Here is an 11,513-nt window from a genome sequence, read left to right as displayed (position 1 = left end):
AATGAATGAATGATCACGTGGACGCACAAATTAGTATATCCGGCAATTGCAAGACACACTATTCTATTGGTACGACCAGGGGAACCAATTCACCACCGCACATGTTTTCGCGGATGAATGCGACCAACGAAGTTAAGGATTCCTCCGGTTCGCTATACTATGTAGTAACAAACGACGAAGTTCTCGCTGTAAGGAATTCCATGATTGATTGAATGAATGAATGAATGAAGAGAGATATAGCGACTCCTATGAGCCTCTTTTATAAGGGAAATTTGTCACGAAACATTGACGTAAATGCATATTATTAATTATTATTATTTATTATTTCTAAAAATGCATACCATACGCACAGTCTTATGATATACATCCTATGTAATACGCTTTACGTTGTTGTTTACGTAATCATACCGTAACTGTTTACATGTTACACGGGGAAGCTTCTAATATGTCTTACGTCCCGAATTATTAGCTGTTTACGTTACTGTATAATACGCTATAAAGAAGTCGTATAAGTATATTGTTTTGCTGGAATCGAATCCTTCCCTCCTCTCCCCTCTACCACCAAGTGGATATCATATTTGATGGATAGGAAAAAAAAACAACAGCGAAGAGGTGAAGAAAAAATCCTAGATGTTGTCAAATGTGCGAATGTGTTATGATATTAATGAAGCCCGAAATTTGAAGGATAATTAAGTATGTAAGTCAGCACAGAAAAAAGTGCTTTTAATTTTGCTTCCTGTCACATCGAAAAAAAAGTTCTCATTAACATTTCCGTCATGGTTGAAAACGCTAATCAGAAGCAGCTAAAAAGATCCAAGGTGGAAGGGGTTTCAAGGCTTTTTAGAAAGAAAGTATCTTCATTTTTAGTATCGTAACCAACAGTAATTAAAGAAAATTGCTCCTCAAAATCCACTAATATGTAATTAAGCAATAAATATGGACCTGTTTCGGGTTAGAAAGTGCAAATTACAATCGAATACGAATTTTGCCATGTTTTTATTCCAAAATTTTTTCTTTTAACCTTAAATACTATCTTAATATTAAAAATGAAAGTTCTTTTCAGACTTCTATATAACCTTCTGTAGGGGGAATTAAAGCTGGGAATTTGGGGAATAAAACAGAAGAAGAAATCCGGAAATCTCCATATGTCACCTGGAAGTATATTAGCAAAAGAACAGCTTCGAGACATTTGCAACCTAAGAAAAAAAGAACCTGGAAATGAAACTAGGTAAATAGGTTACGGATATCTAGTTGAAAAAGAATTATTTAATAAAACCTAAGATCTGGATAAAGTGTGATCAAATTTCATCCTGAAAAATTATTTTTCACCTACTTCTCAGCGGAAACTCGTCCAAATTTAGCTGTTTAACGGGAAAGCACGGACGATGTTGTAGTTCTTCGTAGGCAGGTGATTCGAAGAGAGCTCCATGGTAAACATGAAATATGCAGTCTAATAGAACGTGAATAAATTTTTTTCTTATAGTAGTACAAGGAACATTATTCATTGACCAAACTGAATAATAAAACTGAATTACAAAATACGAGCAGAAAGGAAATTTCTAGGAAGTAAACACGCGAATTTCAATTCATTTCACACCAAAAAGAAACTTCTTCGCTTCAAAATCCCCCTAATGCTCGTCCTTCCGTAGAAGTACCGAACTATTGCTCGGTGAGAGAGTAATCGATTCGACTTTTACAATTTTTATGGGTTTTTTAATGTTTTTTTTAATTTTTATGTGTTTCATATAAACCTCGGCACACATTTGACGAATTGAAAGAGTCCTGCGTGGGTTACTGAAGAATAGTATGCAATAAGCATGAAAAAAAAAGCAAATACGCCCTCCTGGCTCATAGATTTTGTTAAAGAATCTTTTCCTGGAGGTAGAGGTTTCACCACACCCTCACAGATCGCTTAGCGAGCATTTCCTGAATGGCTAGAGAATCACTTAGTTTAAAACACCAAAAAACCCGTAAATGTTGAGAAATTCAGGTTTTCTTCTTGTTTGCGGAACTCTAATTCGTTCCCGATTTTTTAATATCCTCGTGTTGGCGGAAGTAGGGGAAAATGGAAAAAATGAAAAAATAAAGAAGTTGCACGCACTACGCACTAACGGCAAAAGTAACTTTTCCATAAAACAACAGCCGGTTTCAAAATTTTCATCAATCTGAACGAATCTTACAAATGTGTGCATAAAAAGAAGTCAATGACAAAAACCTCTTTTGGAAAAACTGCTAATTCCAAATCACTTTGTAAAAAAGTGCTCAAAAAACTTTTTAAAAAATTTGTGTAACGTCAAAGTCGAGATTTTCCAGAGCGGTAAATACGGAAAAATCGTTCAACGAAAGTAGCAGAAGCATAAGCGCATTTTAAATAACATATGTATATGGGATGAGCAGCAAAGAAATACACTGAAGCTTAGAGCTTTTCATTTCAACAAAAAAAATGACAGTATCCATGGAGAAATGACAAATGTTACAAAATTAGATGCCCTCACCAAATTTATTGCTTACGCATCACGTCAATGCAACGCAGCTGCTACATGCGTTACGGTATAGATAGCATTATTTACAGAGCTTATCAAGAAATTGACGATACACTGCCCTTAAATGAAAAAGAATATTTTAAGGCCAATTCGTGGCTCCACCACGGATTTTTCCGTCGGAAGTACGAGTCACTAACAAAAGCGTTAAGCCTGGCACAACCCCTAGACTTGAGTTTATATCAGCAAACTTTCTTCGGGAAGGTGGCCATCTGCTTCATATAATTCTAGCGGCGCACATGACGTCCTATCTTCAGAATGAAATGATCCCAAACCGAAGACGTTTCAAAGCGTTCTTATTCATAAGAAAGGTAGCCGAGAGCACCTTTGGAATTATCGTACGGCATGTTTGCTGAGCCTCTTAACAAAGTATTCACCAATACCACCCTCACGCGCATAACTAGAACGCTGGATGAGGCCCAGCGTCAAGAACTAGCTGGATTCCGTAGGGGGTTCAGCTGCTTGGACCATATCCAGACCGTGTCGATGGTTATAGAGATTTGTCGAAAATACCGTCTGCTCCCTGCTCTAACCTTCATTGACTATGAGAAAGCCATCGACAGCACAGAAACGAATGCAATACTGTCACCACTTGTCTAGGTCAAGGTGTGGACGCGCTGTGTGTGAAGAAATTAGCCAATTGCTATGGTCGATGCATCACTAGGATACAGCTCCACCGCCTTCTCACCACACCCATTGGAAAGGGGATACGACGAGGCGATAGTATATCGCCAGAGCTGTTCACGGCTGTATTATGGTGGATAACTTTCTTGGAAAGAATGGAGAGTACGTATCGAAGGAGGATAACTCGTTTTCGTTTTGCAGACGAAATATTTCTCTATTCACGAAGTACTTATGAAGTAGAAACTATGCTCATGGAATCGATCAAGGACGTAGGAGCACTTGAAGACTTCCAAATCGTGGTAACTACGCTTTACCTATACCCTAGAACTTCCTTGAATATGGAAAACGACTTGAAGGAAGAACTGAATAAAAGGATGAGAGCAGCGTGTGCAACATTCGCACCCGTCAGGGAAGCTACGGATCAACCGACGGCGCCCATCTGATTCAATAGTTTCGCGCTCTGTTACGCAGCGGAGATGTGGACAGACACCGCTGCCACATTTAGGAAGCAATCCACTACCCACAGAGCCCTTGAGAGATATCTTCTAAAGTTTAACCTGCGCACACAACACCTACCACGCCTTCACAACACAACACCTACCAGGCCTTCACAGCTCCGACTTACGAGTAATGCCCCGAGCCCCGAATATACATCGGAAGCAAAGCATATATGGGCCGGTCACATCATGAGAACAATCGATGATAGATGGACTAAAAGAACGCTACAGTGGATCCCAAGGGATCCTGAACGCACTCGGAGGAGGCCACCAAATGAATCCAAAAAAGTTCCATATAAATATAAAATCCATATAAAAAGAATGAATGGACCAGCTGAGAGATCAGCTGGATACGGCTTAAAGACCTCGGCAACGTCACTGAGGAACAAGAAACTTGAGAACACCTCGGATGACAATAGCGAGGGAATAAAACAAGTGGAAAAGACGCTGGGGCCTGCACATCCAGTGAAGATCCAAGTATCTAAGTGTTTGAGTGAAGATATAAGTAGAGTGGTATAGAAGAGTCTGGCAAAGTATGTTCGCAATTACCAAATAGTCGCAACACTGTGGACGATAACTTCCGGTAAAAATACATATAAGGTCCCACATATGATCAAAAACGAAACACTAATGTACAAATACGAGCAAATTGAAGTGTGAATCGTATTTTTTCAGCACTCACGTCACTAAACGTTCAGAAAACACTTCCCTGGTCTGACTAACATTCGTGGGAACTTTCACGTAACTGTCAATTAACAGAAGAATGAACATTCCACTGATCAAATTTTAAAAAAATCGCTTATCCTTTCATTCAATGATCGACTAAGGTCGTTTTGAAAAGAATTTAAATCTCCAAATCGATTCCGTCCTGGATAGTTGAAAATTTAAACATGGAAACAAATAAATAAACAAATCTCCAGGAAAATCTAAACGTAGAAAAAAGCAAACATACAAAAATTTATGAAAACCTGGTCAAAAAATATTTACGTATTCTAACGTATATTGTATTAGAAATCGAAAATCGGAACTAGCTTTAGTTTTGCACAAAAAGTTCACGAAATTATTCGCAAATAATCTTTGCAAAATTTTGTTTATGTTTACATTTTAAGTTAAAAGAATACAGAAGTAGTTGATGTTCGAAAAACAGAATGGTCACGCGAGTAAAATTTTCGAAAGAGTTCTTGCTAATGTTGACATCTGAACTGAGCCGCACTTGAGATTTAAAGTAATGAATTTTGACGACTTAAAATATCACCAGATTTCAAAACGATTTTAGAAGAAAGGTTTGAAATTTCAAAACTTTTTGGGACAAGATCACAAATGTCCTGTTATCTTCTGTTTGTGCTGCAATTTAATTAATATCCTCAGGTGACAACTTTAAATAAAATAATAGCTATCCCTGACAAGCCTGGAAATTTCAGGAAGTTTTCTACATACGGTAGCGAGCTTGAGAGTACAGAATATATATCGGAAGCAGAGCGTTGATGATCCGGTCACATTACAAGAAGAATCGACAGTATATGAACTACAACGAACGGCTAGAGTGGATCCTGAGAGATGTTAAATGGTTATGAGGTGACACTCCAACGAGATGGGATGCACGGATCAGCTGATAGCTCAACTGGATACGGTTCATGGATCTCGAAAACGTCACTCACGGAACTTGAGGACGGCTTGGATGGCAACAGAAATGAATCACTGCAAAAAAAATGCTGGACCTTGCACGTTCAGTGAAGACGAGCTATCCATGTTTCTATGTAAGATTGCACATTTTCGGATAAAAAATTTGAAAGTGATCAATTTTAAAGATCAGTCGATCAAATAAGAGTATACGAATATAAGAATATAAGCAGTAAGTCTATAGCAATATTTTGATTACGTTCAAAAATACCCAAATGATATGTTGTTCTTCTAAGCAGGTGTAGCGGATGTAGCGTAGTCAGTAACAGATTCAATTGAAATAAGACAGTCGTTGGTCCGAAAGCGCCCCAGATCAACTAAACCTTCCGTGTGAATAAACTGACATCAAAGGTGTCTTCATGAATGCGTAGGCGTATTCCATGCGGATTGATATGCTGTACACTTCATCCTTTCTTTTTTTATTTGTATCTTCCAAGCAAAAAAAAAAACAGCCAAATTCGCCGAGATTTATGATCATCAATGAATGCGTCGGGCTATAGAAATGTACGAAGCAGTCCGGGCCGATAGCGTGAGAATATCGACTATTTGCGGATTAGTCTAATACAGCTTAAGTTTCAAAATTTCAAAGAAATCGCGGCCCCATTAGAAGTGGATTTTATGGCTTCGGATTCGGCTTGTCAGAGATCGAGTGATGAATTAGGTTTTCAAATGGTTTTTTTTCTTCAAACGATGTTGACAAGGTCCTCTAATAGACGTTAGAATAGCGAAAATACCATAGTGGAATGCTCCACTGCCACTGCTTATTGGACCGAAAAACGAAGAAGATTGGAAAGTTGTTGCGAAAAACAAGACGATTCCAGAAGTGGCTTCGGATAATTGAGCTTGTTTTAGGCTATTTTCTTCTATGAAAGAGTCTAGTGGGGTCTTCTTGAGCTAAAACTTTAAAAAAAATATAAGGGAACAAAAGAATAAAAAGTGAAAAGAGTGAAAAGAGGAAAAGTGAAAAGAGTGAAAGGAGGAAAAGAACGAACGTGGAATTATATTATATAAGGAATATAAAAGAATGATACAAAAGACTTAGTGACGGGGGCTCACAAAATTATTAGAAAATATTTAGGTACATAATTAAAAATTTGGCTATTTCAAAGTAGAGCAAAGTACAAGAGAAGTACAAGAAAACAGAAGTAATAAGGAAGGTTTTTAAGAGGTGGAGAAATGAAATTTCTACAGAATGTAAAAAAAAAATTGGAAAATATTCTAAGAAGTAGAAAACTCCATAGAATCTTTAAAATTTGGTAATTTTGTAATTAATTCGTGCAATTCATCGCCTCTACTTCAATGGGTCCATCGGAAACAAATTTTCCTCAGCACTGAAGAGAGTATAGGAGGATTTTTTGACTTGTATGAAGTTGAGGACATAATAGGAAGGGACTGTTCACAGAAACGGTAGTCAAAAAAGTAATCAGGTTATTATTTCAACTTTAATTTCGTAAAAAGGCTTATATTTGTGTCTATAATGAATGCGGAAAGTCATTTTTGTGGTAAACCTACAATTTTTTCTTTTTTAAAAAAAATATATCCGATATTGTATGGTTGCAGTTGAGAAAAAATCAGAAAAAAAAGAAAAAGGAAATCCTGACGTTCACTACATTAATGCAGCACAATTTTTTGCACGCTATTATAAAAATAGTTAGAAGATTATTTTTTCCGAGATTTTTCAAACAGGTATTTTTTTTCAAGAATTTTTAAACAGGAATCAAAAATATGTGGCTTATTTTACAGTAGCGTAGTCTGACAAAGACATTTTGAAAAAAAATTTGCAAAGATGTAACTTCTTTCGGAACTCGAAGATCAAAATATTGAAATTCAAACTAATAGAGGGATCCAATCTCTAGAAAAAAAGAAAAAAACTGAAAATCAAAAATAGAGGATATTTTTAGGCATCAGACGAGAAATTACTAGTATAATTTCAAGGAACTGGTCGCTGTTTTGTGGCTCGTTGAGCCTCTCTAGTGCCTTTAATAATCAAATGAATAAATTACGTCGTTCTCCTGGAAACGTCATCCGTTATACCGTCGGAAGTTGATCAAACGTCAAAATATCGCCTACGTAGTATTTTTAGTATAGTTTGAGTTCATTTTATTATAGAAATAACATAGAAGCTGAAAAATCCTGGAACGGGACTGTATTTTTCACTACGGTTCCCCCTCCCACCTACCCCCGCCCCCTTCCCTCATTTCCTTTTCGTCAGGAAGGAGGAAATAGAAAAAAAGAAAGCAAATAAACTCTCTTGAAACCATTTCTCAGATGTCACTACTAGCATTACCCTGCTCTTTGACTTTCCGCCAAAAAATTTGCTCATGCAAAAAAAAAACAAATTCAGGATTTTTCTATAAGAAATTTTTTGAAACCTGGTACATGCAAGCGCGAGAAGATTTCTGATATGTTCTAAAACTCATAAATGTTTCATAGGTTGTAAGCTACGTGCTCAATAATTCTGAAACTTGCGTGATAGGAAAAAATCTTTTCAAGAATCCTGAAAATCTCTAAAAGTTTCTTTTGTCCTGAATAAAAACCACTAAATCAATGTGACTCTGGCTAGATTTTATTTTTGAAAATCTGGCTAGATTTTATTTTTGAAAAAAAAAACCAGCTAGTCGCTAGATGGAGTTTATTTTCGATAATTATACCGGAATCAATTTAGGCAAAAAAAAAAGAAAAAGGCAAAAAAGGCAGTCTATAAAAATGTTATTCTTTTTGGATAATTTGAAAAAAAGAGTACTATGCATCTGTTTTCCTCTTTTTTCCTCATATCTTACACCTCATCCCGTTTATTCTCAAATCTACCCCAGCATTCTCGACCAGGAGAAAAAGCCGGTCTGGAGAGCTGGGATGAGACACCAACAGCTGGGCCAAAACCTAAGCTTGAGCACACACGGGGATAAGCCTCCCAATCCAGAAAATCTTCTAAGATTCTCCAACATCATGGGACTATGAGCTTCTTCGCAATATTTTCGCATCTACAATACATTAAGCGTACTGTATATAATACAGTAGAACGTCAATGGGAATTAACTCTTAAATTTCCGTATCCAAAGATGAAATTACGGAATTTTATTCACTAGTATTGCAAACAATTAAGTGTGTCTCTTATATATAAAATAAAGGAGGAAAAATCCTTTGCTTCCAATTCATGAAATCTTTCAAATAAGAATTTTGCGAGTATGTTAATGATGTATCACATCGCTGGCATATGTGCTGGAAACAACACCTTCCGGGAAATTTTTGGAATTTTTTTTTGCCAGAAAAATTTGTGACATGCATAAAGGCTATCTATATTCCAGTTCTAGGATGAGTCACACGTGATTAGAAGTGATTAGCACTTCCGGATAAGCGAATGAATCAAAAATCACATGATGTCTTACGTCGTACGTCGACTGCTAATGGCAAATTCTGCAAAATCCTAAGGGTTTAAAGAAATCATGTGTGTCGTGGCGAGTGCAGTTAGATTTTATGGATTTTTCGTGTCTGTGAACTGAAGTGATGATGAACGGATGAAGTGACGAAATAGGGAAAATTGCAGAAACTACTGCTATAATTGTTGTGAAAAAGCAAAGAAAAAACATAAGTGGGAATATTAGAGAATGACACAAAAAAGGGAAAGCTCGCGACCAATTCAATTATTTATTTATTTTTTATTTATGAAAACTATACTGCATAGGTAGGGAGGCAGGCAGCAACGGCAAATAAAGAGAAGAATGCTTGGTGTAACTCTTCTTATGCATTGTACGAACATATGGCTGGAAAATACTGGAAAACTCCCAGATATCAGGGCTGGAGCGATTGAAAGAAAATGGACATGGGCCAGAAAGATGTGTCCTGCAAAGGACAACGACAATGGACGAAAATGATTACCGAATGGAGGCCATGGATTTGGAAACGACAAGTTAGCCGACCCAGAACAACATGGAGAGACTCCTCGGTATCGGAGTTTGGAGAAACATGGATGCGAACCGCCACTACTGATGTGAACAGATGGAGACGATGGCATGCAACAAAGCACATATTGTAACATTGTGATATCGTTCAATAAATAAACAAATAAATAAATAAATGTTGCATAGAGTTTTTAATCTGTAACGTATGTAGGTTGTCACGAACTCACTTCATTTCCTTAAGAAACCATCTATCGGAAATCTACGCTTTAATCGCTTCACCTGCTTTCCTTTCTTTTCTCTTTTTTCCTTCTTCCAGAATGTTCAACATCCACAAATCCATTAGAGAACTACTGAATAAGCTGTACTTATGTTCAAAGTATCTTTTTCCAAGTATGTAAATAGCCAATAGTAAAAAGTCGTTCAAGGATAGCAAAGTTGGTGAGCCCTTGCGCTTGAGGTCCTCCACCCGTTCGCCCAGGGTCCCTGATGGATTCCTCCGTTCGAGGTTAAGTTGGTCACCCAAACCCTGGTATCCGTTTATCTAGCGTAGCGTTCAGGGTCTGGGAAAAAGATCTCGCGTGAGGATTTCTCACCTTCTGCAGCAGAAAAATGACCTGCCTACCCACCACTCCTCATCATGCTTTGAAGTGCCAGTCTTGTGTAAATTTCAGGCGAAATTCTAGTTAGCTCTTTTTCATCTTGTTTTTTTTGGTTTTATGGCAAACCTGCAGGTGTTTTCAATAAATAAATAAATAAATAAGTAAATGAATAGTTGACAAACGCCACCTGTTACTGCTTTAGAGAAACAAAACATGGTTTTCGATGTTCTCTACGTTTCAGCCACCGGTACACCACGCTCACTTCTTCTTCTTTTATGGTATACTTAATAGAGAACAGTCAAGAAGAAAGGAATAGGAACTGAGCTGCCGTCTGAACAGCTTCCTCTCCATGTTGTAGGGCTTCTCCATCACCATAGACGTTGTTGTCTCAAATTTTTACATTATGGTAGAATGAGAAGAAGACAGATCTAATCGCACATTGGCTTCGTAGGCGATGCGGGTCCACCACGCGCGCCAAGGAATTGCTCAGGGAACCGGCCTTGGCACCGTTCCCGAATGTGCCTTTTTCGTTGTTTTTTTTCAACAGTAAATTCAAGTGATAGAACTCGTGCAGAAGTTCATTCGGGTAATTGTTTTACTTCCACTCTCGAGAAGATCCACACTTGGTTACATTCATCTAGACGTAGTCCACAGGCTGCAGCTGGTTTCGATACAGGGATGGCGACGTGACACCGCTTCGTACCGTTCGAAGCGAATGGTATTACATTGTCGGCGAAGTTGAGATCGGAGAAGGGACGTTATGGTGTAAAAGTGGGGAATTTTCCTTCTAAAAAAGGAAGATACCATTCGTAAACAGGTTATTTTTTTTTATTAATCCAGAGGACTATTTTCGATTTTTCCAGAGGAATCCAGGGGCGAATGTAGCGCAGTCGGTGAGAGTTTCGGATGCAAGTAGTGCACGGTGGATCACTGGTTCAAAACAGTCTTCGTGTACTCTACTTTTCAGGGTCCCATCAGTAAAGGAAGTTGACAAACCAATTTCTAACCGCCAGATCGGTTACCTCTCCTTTACCATACAGTTCTCATATTTTTTCAGTCTTAGCCACAGGCGTAGCGCAGCCGGTTGGAGGTCTCGCTTCCTGCACGATCGATCGAAGGTTCAAATTCGCCTTAGTGCTCACCAAGCCTTTTATCTCTCCGGCATCGATAAGTTAGTATGCGATTTGTCTGAGAGGATAAAAACACTGACTTGACACATCGATTCATCCCCGCACGTCATTCTTTTGGCCAACAACTCCAGGACGTGTTCAGAAACCTCAACGATCCCGAATTGAAGCTGGATGCGTAGGCGCGGGGGATTTATTGTCGTCATGCACTTCTACCCATCTCCTCCACGTTATGGATTAAGACGAGGTATCGCTAGGGGAACATTTGCAGCTGTCAATGAGACTGGGATTTGTAGTAAGAAAGAATGGATTCTCTCTGACATTCGATGATATATACATAGAATGAGCGACTCAATCTAATTTGATTGACGTGTACATTTCGAAAAAAAAAGAAGAAGCGTTCCTGGGAACCTTTCCATCATGTGCATCCGGAAAAAAGAAAATAAGATGGAAGCTATGGTGGAAGTGCAATTGATATAGAATCAGTCACGTGCATAGCACATGTATTCAACCGACTTCACATCATGACAAGATCCACTTTTTTCGC

At 38.1% G+C, this 11,513-nt stretch overlaps 1 protein-coding gene across 1 annotated transcript; it reads left to right on the top strand.

Annotated features, from left to right (window-relative positions):
* Positions 1-3,640: 3,640 nt before the first annotated feature.
* Positions 3,641-4,180, top strand: RB195_016891 (uncharacterized protein; the record flags this gene model as incomplete). The annotated part of the gene is made up of 1 exon (XM_064183630.1): positions 3,641-4,180. The coding sequence occupies one exon, from the start codon at positions 3,641-3,643 to the stop codon at positions 4,178-4,180; it is 540 nt and encodes a 179-aa protein (XP_064039511.1).
* Between the last annotated feature and the right edge of the window lie 7,333 nt (positions 4,181-11,513).

Source organism: Necator americanus, chromosome II (assembly GCF_031761385.1).
Source record: "Necator americanus strain Aroian chromosome II, whole genome shotgun sequence".
NCBI classification, from domain to species: domain Eukaryota; kingdom Metazoa; phylum Nematoda; class Chromadorea; order Rhabditida; family Ancylostomatidae; genus Necator; species Necator americanus.
Note: the sequence above shows the minus strand (reverse complement) of the source record. Positions and strands in the feature narration are given on the sequence as shown.